The sequence below is a fragment of the Acinonyx jubatus genome, chromosome E4 (assembly GCF_027475565.1).
Source record: "Acinonyx jubatus isolate Ajub_Pintada_27869175 chromosome E4, VMU_Ajub_asm_v1.0, whole genome shotgun sequence".
Classification (NCBI taxonomy): Eukaryota; Metazoa; Chordata; class Mammalia; order Carnivora; family Felidae; genus Acinonyx; species Acinonyx jubatus.
In genome coordinates, this window is record NC_069395.1 from 59,320,895 (window position 1) to 59,334,838 (window position 13,944).

Below are 13,944 nucleotides of genomic sequence, written 5' to 3' on the forward strand. Positions count from 1 at the left end.
TGGATATCACTGGAAACACTGAGATACTTGACAAGCATTTATCATGGCTGCCTGGAAGGAGGACTGGAAATGAGACAGGGTTGCCTGTAAACGACCCTATGGAGCTTCTAGATCTAAAATTCTACTTAGTTCTTACTGTGTACAAGAAAATCTATAGGTGAAGGGGAAAAGAGAAGAAATAGAAAAATAGGTTTTGCTTACATTTATATTCATAATATTAAGTTCATATGAATGTGCCAAGGGCACTTATAAAATTAAGTGGAAATTAAAATATAACTTTAACCTTCTTTTTTAAATATATTTTAAGTATTTCATGTATTTCTTATCTGTTGTATATTCTGTTGTTTTAAAGTTACTAAGTAAAAATGAAGACCTAGAGAAATTTTGGCATATTTTAGAAGGCTTTGCTATGGTCAGTCTTTGATTTAACTCTGCTTTCCTAACTAGGGAAATTGTCACCCGATCCATCAGATTAACTTCTGCGAGTTCCTAGTGTTGGGGTGTTTGTATAATTCCCTGGACCTCTACACATAGTATAGTATCATGAAGAAAAAGACAGTTATTGCTTTCATCTTCTAGTAAAAAAATGGCAAATGAAACAATTGTGACATTAATAGTAAAAATATTAATCTTTCTTGCCTCAGACTTTGAACTTTTGAAAATCAGACCAAGTGTGAGACTGGATCCTTTTCTCATTTTGGCCTAATCTATTAGACCCTAGGCTATTAGTATTATACTTTTCTTGTTGGAATTGAAAAACAATTAGTTAAAGACTATATAGTATAGTGGAAGTCAAGCCATCTGAGGACAGGGGTGTTTGTCCTGGCATTTTCCTGTCAGTCAATGTCTGTGTCATGTGTGAGTAGGTTGATTAGCAATTGCAAATTGATGAAGACCATTCAGAACATCTCTTCGTGTCATTTTGCCGGGAATAATTCACTGCCTGATAGGAAAGGCTGATAAATTTCTACTTCATACCTTTGAAATAATGCAACTTGTTACTTTTAGAGAATACTTGAAATTATGACATTATGTCTTTATTATGCATGTAGAGACACACAAAATTTCTGGCTTCATGGGGCTGTCATGAGTGATACATTCCAAAGGAAGCTGGCTGCATATGTCTTCTCCTTAGACTCATCCCCTTTACTACCTTTCTGACAGGTAGCCCACTATTTTCTGAAGAGTAAACAGTGCCAGTGATGAAGTGCTCATCTCCTCAGACAGCTGGTTACTTCACTGAGATTTCCCTAAACATTAGCCACCCTTTTACTTGGAACCAGAATCTCTCTCTCCCCTTCCCTCAACTTCTGCTGGTTTAGCTTCCTTCTTCCTTAGAATCAACGTAGAAGTTTATACCCTTTTGTTCCTGAGACCATACTTTAAAAGCAGCTATGATAATTTTCTTAGGTTTCTCCAAGCTAAGGCTCACTCAGTGAATGAGTGAACTAGAATTTAAACCCTGTCTCCCATCTGCTAGATTCCAACATCTGGACTACCATTTCTGTAACAGGAGCTATTTATCCAGCCATTAACCCACCCAACTATGATTTGTTGCTTGTATCAGGCACTAGGAATACAAATGAGAATTAGATTTCCTATCTTTAAGATTTCCTATCTTCAAGATTCCTATCTTTAAGATTTCCTATCTTTAAAATTCCCATCTTTAAGATTTCCTATCTTTAGACCACTTAGCTTGGTCTAGTGGAGCACAAGAGATGTGATTACAAATAACATGAATATGGAATGGTAGCTGATATTGAGCCCTACCTTCTCAACATATGAACTGTGAAAATTTGGACAGTCTCTTTGTATTTCATTTCTCTGACATAAAGCAAGCGTATCACTCTTCTGTTTGAAAGGGCTCCTTGAGGATTGAATGGGAGAACAAATGTAAAGTGTGGCACATAAAAAGTATTCAGTAAGTAACAGCTTCAATTCTGTCTGCACGAGGTGCTGTGGGGTCACAGAGGATAGACACCCAGTTCTTCCTGGAGGTGGGACAGTGAGTGGAGGAGAGCAGGGGATGTAGTGAACTGAGGAAAGTGGAAAGAGGAAATACTTTTCAGGGGCAGCTACATCAAGGTTAAGTCATGAAGTAATATTGGGAATAGGTGAGATGAATGAGATAAGAGGATAAAGGGGGTAAAGGAGAAAAGCATTCTAACTAGAGTAACCAACTTGAGCAAGGGTATAGAGATGAGAATTTGCACTGAGTCTGCAAAAGATATCAGGAGTAGAGGTGGATTAGTAGAAAGCTGGGCAAATTGCTCTACTTCATATTGTAGGATGTAAAATCATTCCTTTACTTAAGATGTAATTATGAAGTTAGAGGTCATTGAACAGTTTCAGGTAATTGGTCAGGTTTCTTCTGGGTGATATATTTTATTTTATTTTTTTTTGTTTATTGCTGAAGTATAGTTGATATGCAATGTTATATTAGTTTCAAGTGGACAGCATAGTGATTTAACAATTCTATACATTACTCAGTGCTCACCACAGAAATGTTATCTGTGTTATCACCACAGAAATACCAACTGTCACCACACAATGTTATGACAATATTAGTGACTATATTTCCAATGCTGTTCACTATATCCCTTTGCCTTACTTATTTTATGACTGGAAGATTGTACCTCTTAATCCCCTTCACCTATTGCCCCACCCACCTTTCCTCTGGTAACCATCTGTTTGTTCTCTGTATTTAAGAGTCTTTTTGTTGTTGTTCATTTTTTTTTTTTTTAATTCCATGTGTAAGTAAAATCATATGGTATTTGTCTTCGTATTCTTTCACTTAGCATAATACCGTCTAGGCCAACCCATGTTTTCACAAATGGCAAGATTTCATTCTTTTGATGGCTGAGTCATATTCCACTGCCTCTTCTTTATCCATTCTTCTTAAGCTATGAGAAGGAGCATGGATCTGTGAAAGATTGGTGGTGGGAAGCCCAGTTAAGAGGCTTCCTAGTAGCTCAGTGAAGAATGATGAAGGCTTTTGTACCAGCATAAAGCAGGAATGGAGAGGATAGGCAGACATAAGAAGTATCTAGGAGGTAAACAGATAGAATGTGGAGACAAGGAGAGTGAGTCAAGGATAACTCTCCTGCTTTGGTATGAGTTATTTAGGTCAGATGGTGGTACCATCAACAGGAGAATAAAATAAGGGAGGTAGCAAGTCTAGAGAAGGCTGTGATGAGTTCTATTTGAAAACACTGATATGTGTGGAAGCTTAATGTACAAATCTGAAGGTACAAGATACGGGGCTAGAGATGTAGATTGGACAGGCACGAGCTTACAAGAGCCTGCTCCCACAGAGAGTGAGGAGTCCTGGGGAAGGTGGGCAGAGAGAACCCAGCGTATGTCTAACTGGTCTTAAATGCTACTAGATATAATTGTCTTTTACGCTTGAGGGGGAGAAGTGGGGCTAACAATATAGCCCCCCTGTATTCTGCTTAGATAAACTAATAACCTGGAGGGGAAAGGAAACAATGTTTTAATAAGAGAAAAATATTTTAAAGAGTGAAATTTCAAAGTCTCCCTGAGAAATTTATTGGCAATCTTACCTTAAGAATTGTAGTGAGAAGTATGTTTTCCTGATTCAGACATTTGTATGTCCTAAGTTTTGTCTTTCAAATATGTGCTTTTTGATTTTGAATTTATTCTCACTATCACCAAAATGGCAGGAATTTCTTCAGAAAATGTCTTAGAAGTAATTCTTAATTAACCCTTGTGGGATCTGTAGCCTACTAAGGCATTTATGATGGCATGGGCATACAAAGAAAAGAAACTCTTGAGTCAGATCAGGGTTTCATTTATGGACCTGCTGCTTATTTCCCGTGGGCCTTTCAACAAATAAGTGCCATCTTTGAGCCTAACTTTCCTCAGCTACAAAATGGGGTAAATTCCACTTTTATTAATTTATTTTTTTTTAATTTTTTTTTCAACGTTTATTTATTTTTGGGGACAGAGAGAGACAGAGCATGAACGGGGGAGGGGCAGAGAGAGAGGGAGACACAGAATCGGAAACAGGCTCCAGGCTCCGAGCCATCAGCCCAGAGCCTGACGCGGGGTTCGAACTCACGGACCGCGAGAACGTGACCTGGGCTGAAGTTGGACGCTTAACCGACTGCGCCACCCAGGCGCCCCCACTTTTATTAATTTATTCTAGAGATTAAATTAAATGATAGGTAATAAGTATCTGCCACGTAATAGATGCTCTTTAATTATTGATTTCCATGCTAACATGAGCACCAAAATTGCCATCTGTCATTTTTCAGAAATATGGATTTCAGTTTGGGAGAAACTTGTATGAGAAGTCAGTTGCTAATATTGAGCATGGTGGCAAATACGGACATACTGCTTTATGGTCTGCCAGACACTATTTGAACACTTCATATCTGTTAACTGATTTGGTCCTCATGACAGCCCTGAGAGAGAGAGGCCAGTGCTATCACCATTCTACAAACGACATTGAGGCTTGGAGCTTAAAGGAGCTTCCTACGTTTGCACCGTTTGGCAGTGACCAAACTTGGATTCTTAAGAACCTCTTTGTACAACAACCCAAAGTGAAGCTGAGATCATAGGCTTCTTATGTCAGTATTTGGATGTTTCCAAAATATGTGTAGAACATGTATCAATGAGTGGGGTTATCAGAGGTTTTTAACATCAGCTAATATGTTTTAAAAGTTGATGGAGCACCTGGGTGGATCGCTTGGTTAAGAGTCTGACTCTCGATTTCAGCTCAGGTCATGGTTTCTTGGTTGTGAGATCGAGCCCCGTGTCAGACTGTGTCCTGGGCATGGGACCTGCTTAAGATTTTCTCCCTTTACTACTTGTGCTCTCTCTCTGTCTCTCTCTAAAAAAAAAAAAAAAAAAAAAAAAAATATATATATATATATATATATATTACTGTTCCATCAACACTGTGACATTCTAAACAATGTCTCTCTCTAATTTCAGCCTGTGAAGTTGAGGCGGGGAAAGTATACCAGGTATCCTCAAAAGAGCACATCCAGCCTTTCAAAGAAAACATGGAACAATTTATTATTCAAGGTAAATTCTAAAGACACATGTTGCATTTCCCTCCTTTTTCAGCAGAAAGGTAGGTAGATGGCATTTAAAAAAAATATGCATTGGTTTAAAGGGGATTATTTTGACATCACAGAAAAATTATGTTTAATCATGAGTCACACAGCTCTGACAGATTAGTAATTTGGTAAACATACTATTATGGATAATGCTCATTATTTTTGTTTTTTAATGACAGTAAATATCCGATGTTAAAATAGTAACTATTTATCAAGATAATAAAATTTTATGCCCTTTGTGATAGAAAATGAGATATTCTTCTAAGTTTTAACCATGCTTGTGACTTCAGCTCAACTTTGTATTTATTTAGTTTTTGAAAATACTGAAAAAAACCCAAAGTATATTGATGTTTTCCAGATCTTCAAAACATTATATTCTACTTTTATAGGATATATAAATACCTCTAGATATTTAACACCTTTTTCCCAGAAAGCTTAAAATATAATAAATATTATCTTTTGACTCTTCCTGTGACATAAACAAGGACAGAAAATTTCAGAAGATATTAAAGAAACAAAAAAAAATTAAGAAAAAACTATTTAAAAAGTCTTACCATTTTAAATTATTGGAATTTACAATTATAGCAAAGCATTTGCTACTCAAAACACTTCTGCTTTGGAATGTGAAGATCAGATTTGTGTCATGCCATGCTCTGGGAAAGTTCTTACTGTCAGGAATTCTCCTAGAGGCTGACATGGCTTGAGACTGAGGCTAAGTACCACTCTGAAGACTGGCTCCATCCTCTGTTTATTAGGCTATAGTTTTTATAGGTTGTTCAAGTGTCATTAATGATGATTTACAATGAATGAGTCACATTGGAATTTGATTAAATGTTAAACACAGCTTTTATTTTTTAGATGGGAAAGTACTATTTAATCACTCAAGATCATCATGAAGATTGAAACAGAACTTTGGTCAGATTCATAAATCAAAGTGATTGTCATTTCTAAATTCTCAGGTCCTCATGTCTTAGGGTGGAAAATCTCAATAATCCTAAATAGTCCTTGGGACAAAATCAGAGTCCTGTAGTTACATATTAGAGGACGCTGTAAGCTCAGTACTTTCTTAATGATGAATAAAAATGAGTCTTCTTTTCTTCATTAGGCGGGGTATTTCGATCAAGAACATGTCATTTGGGAGAAATATAAGGGTAAAGGATGAGGTATTCTTTTTGCTTATATGAAGAAATGAGTCCTGAATTCATTAACTCAGTAAAGAAAGAATGAGTCTTTCTTCATGGCTCTTCTTCCATCTACTTTCAGTTACCTTTTAATTTCATCTCTGGTCCTGTTCAAATGCTGTATGATTACATGTCATTGAAAAAATTTTTGAGTACCTCCATCCACCTAGACATTTAATAGCAGTGAATAAGAAAATGTATATGTCTTAGTAGATCTTACATTATACATTATCCAGAAGACAGTTAATGACAATAGCAAATTCTTTGGAACATCTTATGTAGATCAAATATGTCAAAACGTGGGAGAAAAAAGTTCAGCTTTAAACATGAGTGCCTAAGAGACTCCAAAAAACTGAGAACAAACTGAGGGTTTATGGGGGGTGGGAGGGAGGGGTGGGTGGGTGATGGGTATTGAGGGCACCTGTTGGGATGACCACTGGGTGTTGTATGGAAACCAATTTGACAATAAATTTCATAATAAAAAATAAAAATAAAAAGAATAAACATGAGTGACTGTTAGCCTATATTCAATGACATATAATGAAAACAATGGATTCAAAATGTTTCCCTTAAGATAATTTTTTTAGAATGTAGCTATTTTTTTGTCCCATATTCCCTCTTGTTATCATGACAAAATTCTGTAATTAAGCTTATACAGTGAAAAATGCATTTCACCTTGGTATAAAAATATATGCAAACATTTGCTTATAATTAGGCTGTCCTCAATAATAAAATAGTTTTCTTACATTTACCTCTGTGCTCATATTAAGTTACATAGGTATTTTAATCTTTTTATATATCCTATCAAAGTCTTTTTTTAAAATCCTGTCAAGGTCTTTTTATTAAAAAAAATTTTTTTTAATGTTTATTTATTTTTGAGACAGAGAGAGACAGAGCATGAACGGGGGAGGGTCAGAGAGAGAGGGAGACACAGAATCTGAAGCAGGCTCCAGGCTCTGAGCTGTCAGCACAGAGCCCGACGCGGGGCTCGAACTCACAGACCGTGAGATCATGACCTGAGCTGAAGTTGGATGCCCAACCGACTGAGCCACCCAGGCGCCCCTGTCAAGGTCTTTTTAAATGTGCCACATTTCAAAGCCTAAAATCTCTCTCCGAAAAGTTCAAGAGACTATGCCCAATACTGGTCAAACATTTTTATTGCATTAGCTCCCACAACGTAATAGAAACATCTCTTATCCTCATAATTCAGCTATTGTGTGGTCTACTGAACACACACTAACAGTCTTTGGATTTTAACTAGCCCTATGTTCCACTGATTCACCCTCTTTGTTACTCCCTATCTTCCTAATTTTTCTCAAGCCAATATTTTATGGACTCTGCTTAAACACCTTCTTTGGGAATGTCCTCACCCCTGCTTTAAAAGAGGCAGATTTAAAGAATTGAGTCCTGCCTCTGCAAGGCATTCATTGTTTGTAATGGTGCCAGCAAAGTACCATATTTTGGAGAGTTGAGGCTCTCAATTAATAATGTTAACACTAATTAAATAATGTTCTCAAACAATGTTCTGAACTCCACCCAACATTATATTGTTTGTAATACTTACTGCTTTCTGCAGTTGTATTTTGTATTTGTCCCTCAACAAAGTAAGCTCCATTAAGAAAGCAGCAGTCTTGTTTGGCTTCTTGCTATTGCTATATCTAGAACAGTCCCTACCTGTTGTACCCACTGTCTTGCTCACCTGACAAAACCCAACAACCCTCATCAACCCCATCTCTTTTCAGTCTCCATATTTGCACTAGAGTAGCTCAACGTTTTGTTTTTGTTTTTGTTTTTGTTTTTGTTTGAGGGTGGGAGGGTACTTACAACAGCACCAACTGGTATCATCTAAAATCATGACCGCAGACCTGCTGTTGGAACTCATTTCTGTTGAGCACTTCTATAAGATTTTCCTTGCAAACTTCGTTTTCTCAGTTTCTGAGTTTTGCTCCTCTGTTCTCTCAAGCCTCCACAGTCTTTCTGTTTTGCTTCCTCATGACTCTGATGATAACCTCATCTTATCCTGTGGTGAGAAAACAGATGCTTTTATACAGAAGCTCCCACACCTTCCCACTACCACATCTACAAACCTGGCTGAGGAACGTGGGCTTCATCCTGAATCCTTGGGGAGCAGAGGTTTAAAGACTTAAAAAAGTTTATACTGGCAGAATCTGGGAAGGACTCAAGGCAGACAGACCAGACTTTAAGAAGGAAATTGCTTGTAAAATTGTTATGGCAAATTGTTAGAGAAATGAGGCCCTGTTCTAAGGACATAATAATGGTCCTGAAGAGAGGACATATTTAAGGGATAACAATAACATAGATGAGAAATTACTTGGTGACCAAATAAATATGGAGTGATGCATAGGGTCCAGATTTCAGGTTTGTGTGGTGGGGAGTGGTGGTGTTAATCAGGATAGAGAATAGAAATATGGGAAAAGCTTTGGATGGATAGCATGACCTAAGTGGGCACACAGGTGAATGTTCCCATTAAGCTGGTGGATATCTACCTTGGACATGGCGGAGAGCACAGATGGAGGATTGGACATCATAAACAGGGTGATTATTTGGTGGATGTGATCACCTAGAAAGATAAAAAAATAGACTCAGGGATAGAATTCTTTAGGAGGGTGCGTTTATAGGATGGACAGAGGAAGCCCCAACAGTTAGTGGTGAGTTAGGTAGAAAGAAAATGAAGAGAGGCTGTTGTGATGGAAGCCAGAGTTAGGAAGAGTTTCAGAAAGGAGGGAGTGATGGAACATTTTTCTTGGATCGGCATAGAAGAAGCCAGTTTTCTGAGCTTTTAACATTCAAGAGAAGTGAGGAAGTAGAAGGACACAACTCTGCAACAATTTTTAAAGTTATGTTGGATACTGTAACTGGCATGTGTTAGACAACTGTTTAATCAAAGTTACTGAAATTTAGCTTATCTTTAATTTATCTCAACATATGTGATGATTTTATTTTCTGGATGTATTATGAAGAAAACTAATTAGTAATCACCAGACACTTATCTAGCATTTATCTGTAGTTTTTGTTTAATTTTCTTTTGTGCCTCTTCTTTTTTAAGTAGCAGAAAGCAAGAGGAAAGAAAGAAGAGATAAATAAGATCACTAGGGAAGCTCATACTAAGCTAATATTTCTCTCAGCACTCAGTACACTTCTTCCTTTTTATTTTTCTTCTTTCTGTTTGAATCCAAGTTGTGTTATGGACTAAGTGTGCATATGAAAACCATATGCATAGGTATAGAGGATTGCCTTTATAGGTATCTGTACATGGGGAGGTTGCTGGGAAAGAAATAGGAGCCTAGTTCTATGTTGTTGGCCTTCACAGCCTTTTTACTCATTTGGCACATTTTGATAAATGTTAATTTTCAAACCCAAGCTCAACTGTTTTTATGGGGGGTGAATGGCAAATTAAAGGTCATTTCTCTCCATGCTATTATATGAAGTAAAGTCCTTATTTTGATTTTATAAATCAGAAATGGCTGATGAGATTTTTATTAGCCTAACTCTCCATACCTCCACCCCCTCTCTTCCCAAACATTTCTTCCTTAAATGAAGAAATGTGTTTTATAAGTGGAATTGTAAGTTGAGGCTGAAATGGAGGAATAGAACGAAGGTGAAGGTGCATAAATTTGTAATTACATATATTTACAAGGGTGTTGAAGCTTCTACTCTCAATATACAGTCTTTAGCTTTGGCAATTCTATGATTGAGAATGAAGAAATGGTGAAAGCAGTTGCATTAACTGTCCCAAAGACTGGGAAGTCTGCCAGAAGTATCTTCTACTGGAAATGGTACCCATGGTGCCCTATAAGCAGCGTTCCATATTCCGGGCGAGTATGTTTGGTGGTGTTTTTATTTCTTTTTCCAAAAATATACTGAGAATTTTTTTTAGTGATGATAAAAGTGTAAAATATATCTAATGTCCGAAGTCTTTCATTGACCATTTACAATTGAAAAACAAACTATTGTCTTTTAAGCACACAATGTTACTTATTACTCATATAATAATAGTAATATTAAGCATTAATACCAATTTTGTTGTGCTAAAGAACTGACTGAAGCCCTTTTATTCTCTATGTGATTTAGTTTCATGATTCTTTAGGACAGTCTGAGAAGCCACTATTATCCCCATTTTCTGATCAGAAAACAAAGGCTCAGAGGACTCAGTACTTGACTAAAGTCACACAACAGATGGCAAAGTCATGTTAGAACCAATACCTTCCCTAAGAAGCTTTAGCTATATTTTATTTTAATTTAAAAATTATTAAAAATATCATTAGGGGTTCCAAGAGGTAGTGGATAAATGAGTTGTGTAATGTCAGGTGGTGGAAACCATATGCAGAAGAAATCCTATGTAGGATATGCAGTTAAACTCAAAAGTCACAGTATCAGAACTGGAAAGTGAGAATACTTCTGCATTCATGCCATATGCATGCAGTGCTTTGTACCAGATAGACAAAGCTCCTTCCCCTGTTGATCAATGATTATTCCTTGTACCCCTCCTGTCACTCTTAACATGGAAGAAGCATGAATTTGAAATGATTCTCTGTAAAGGAGAATAGTCTATATCACCTCTTCTTTCTGAGGGTTAGATTTCCACCGGCCGCAGTCATCCATTCTGTTGCTGTGGAGAAATGATCAAAGAGCCGCTGAGGAGTGGTGGGAATTGATTCCATCTGAGATTTGCTAACAACTGCCTCCTGCGTATTTCTAGTTGGATGCTCCCACTGATGCCTCATGTAAACATCTCCATATTGTGTTCCATGTTGTATCCTCTGCACTCAGTACATAGCAGACTTCAAATAAATGTTTATTTCATACATGAATGAATAAAGGGATGACTTTCTCAATTCAGTCAAGTTCCTCAGCTCCTCTGCCCCTCCCGTATTCCCTGTCATTGTCATGGGACGTTGGCTTCATTGTTCATTTTTTAGTGAATAAGTAGAAGAAGCAATTTGTAATATTGCATGTATGTATTATAAGATGTAGGTATATAATGAAATGTCAGTCTTCTTACTATTACTTTCCTCTATTTTGACCAATGTTGTGTTTCATTTCTGTCCTTTCAGAGGTAATTTGTACATACATATGTGTATGTATGTACATAAATAAGCACATAAGCTTGTATATTACATATAATTAGTGGTTACAACCTCTACATGTTGCTTTTGTCCCTTGCTTGTTCATTTTTATTATAAAATATTTTATACTTATGTATATTTTATACTTATTTTATATATAATAAACATATATACATGCATACGTATAAATTATAATTTTGTATGTGTTTTATATTCATTTTTATATAACACAAAAATACATTTTATTATTATTTTCTATTAAGTATGTTCTATAAAGTTGCCATCAACACTGAATTAATTAACACTGAACCGTTGCTCCTAAAAGCAAATACAAGGTTCAGTTGCATCAAGGCTCTGGTTACATTGGTCTCGTTTTCATCAATCAGTCAATATACAACCTTGTTTGTGTGTGTTCATGGTTTTTTTTTTTTTTTTAATGGGCTTTATTTTTAATAAGTTTATGTGTTTTCATGTTTGAAGACACCTTATTTAATATACATTGTTGAGTCATTAATACTGAACCAACAGCCAGCAGCACCATGAATTGTGCCTGAACCAAGCGTATCTAACACAAGTACTTTCTCTAAGGGATATCACAGCCTCTTTGTGCTTAGGGGCGAGCAGTAGACAGCACCGCAGCACTATATTTGATGGCCATTTAAAAAAGATAAATTGCCTCCAAAAAAACCCCACAAAAATGCAAAAAAATGTGTCATGATAGACTAAGAAAAGGACACATATTTGTAATATGAGAGCTGAAATAAGCCAGAGCCTGGCCTTGTTCCACCTTTGCTGGGAATGTGTGTGTCAGGTGACTCAAACTGTTCACTGTTATGCATATGTCCTTAGATAACTATCGAAGTACTACAAATGTTGATTTAGGAATTAAAATCAATTTTAGTGAGCAGGCAAATTCACAAATACAGAATTCATGAATAATGAGGATCAACTGTGTATGTGGAAGGCATTTATGTGTTATATACATATGACACAAATAAGAATATGATTTTATGAATATGTATGTATATATTATAACCTAAATGAGTCTAAAGAATTATAATGGAATGATTAGCCAGGTATACCCCCTCAAGGAATGTGACATGATGAATACGTTCAGCTCTTCTGTTTGTCCTCCCTCAATCTTATATGCCTCTGTTCTCTTCAGCCATGACCACCATGTTGAATTTTCCATTATCATTTGCACACTTTCTATTTATACTTTTGCGAAGAATACAAATTGTAACTAATTTATTATTTAGTTGTGCAAACTTATGAACCGTGTAAGTGGAATTGTAAGCATTTTCTTCTATAACTTATTTTATTCTCCACTGAACACTGTTCTTGAGATCTTCCATGCTTATGCATATGGCTATATTTCATTAACATTGACTCCATTGTAGGACTACTATATTTCTCCTATTCTTTCCCTTTTTTAGCCAGTACAAAAAATGCTTATACGAATATCTATTTTCCAGACTCATGGTGTGTGTAAATACCCTTTTTTTATGGTACAGACCCAAGGGAACAAAGATTCGCTTGGTCATTGGGAAACGAATCTTCAGTCTAGATAAAGCTAAATTGTTTTAAAATGTGATTAGTTCCAATCTACACTCCTATTGGCAGAGTTCTTGTATCAAATCCTGTGAGCACGTGGTCCTTACATTGGACAAGTCTATTATTTAAGGTGATACCGCATTGTGGTTTTAATTTGTATTTTATTTTTTATGAGGAGTTAGTATATTTTCATGTTGCTTCTTCTATGAAATGCATTTTGAGTCTTTTGGCTGTTTTTCTGTAAATTATTTCTCTGTCTCTTACTTATTGAATTATTAGTGATTCTTTATATTTTTAGGGTATTAAGGTGTTGCAAACTTTGGAGCTTCTCTTTTCACTTTTCTTTACTGACTTGATAAACAGAAGGTCTTTATTTCTATGTCATGATATTTCTCAACCTGTTCCTTGATGAAATATGATTTTTGCCTTAAGAAATCTTTCCATGTTACAAGTTTATACAAAGACTGTTTTAGATTGTCCTATAAAAATGTTTTAGTTTTACTTTGAAATTTCACCCTTAATATATCTGATTTTTATGTATGTATAGAATTGATTTTTATGTATGGCCTTTAAAAGTCAAATTTAATTTTTTACATAGATAATATTATGTTGTTTTAGTCATTTAGTACCATGTAATGAATATACCATCCCCTCTTTTCTAAAATACAGTACCATTGTATCATGTACAAGTTTTCCATATATATATATATTCCACATATATATATATTCCACATATATATATATATACACACATACATATATATATTTATATTCCATATATATTTTCCCATATATATATATATATATATATGTGTGTGTGTGTGTGTGTGTGTGTGTGTGTGTGTGTGTTGTTTTCCTGGGTTTTCTCTATATGATTGCATTAACCTATTTCCAATATTATTCTTCATAACAAAACCTGTTACTATCTTATTTACTGTAGCTTTCTAATACTACTTAAAATGTGGTCACATTAAATTCCCATTTTCTTTAGTAGACTTATGCCTCTTCTTGTTAATTTATTCAATATAATTTTGG

General features: G+C 35.7%; 1 protein-coding gene across 2 annotated transcripts in view; it reads left to right on the forward strand.

Annotated features, from left to right (window-relative positions):
- The window catches only part of FMN2 (formin 2), a 393,129-nt gene that overhangs the window by 285,243 nt on the left and 93,942 nt on the right, over positions 1 to 13,944 (forward strand). The window contains exon 15 of one of the 2 annotated variants that reach the window (XM_027046367.2): positions 4,960 to 5,052. In XM_027046367.2, coding sequence (XP_026902168.2) covers positions 4,960 to 5,052 — 93 coding nt within the window. Of the gene's footprint in view, positions 1 to 3,683; positions 3,893 to 4,959; positions 5,053 to 13,944 lie in introns of those variants that run through there. The other variant, XM_053209733.1, reaches the window with a different exon arrangement.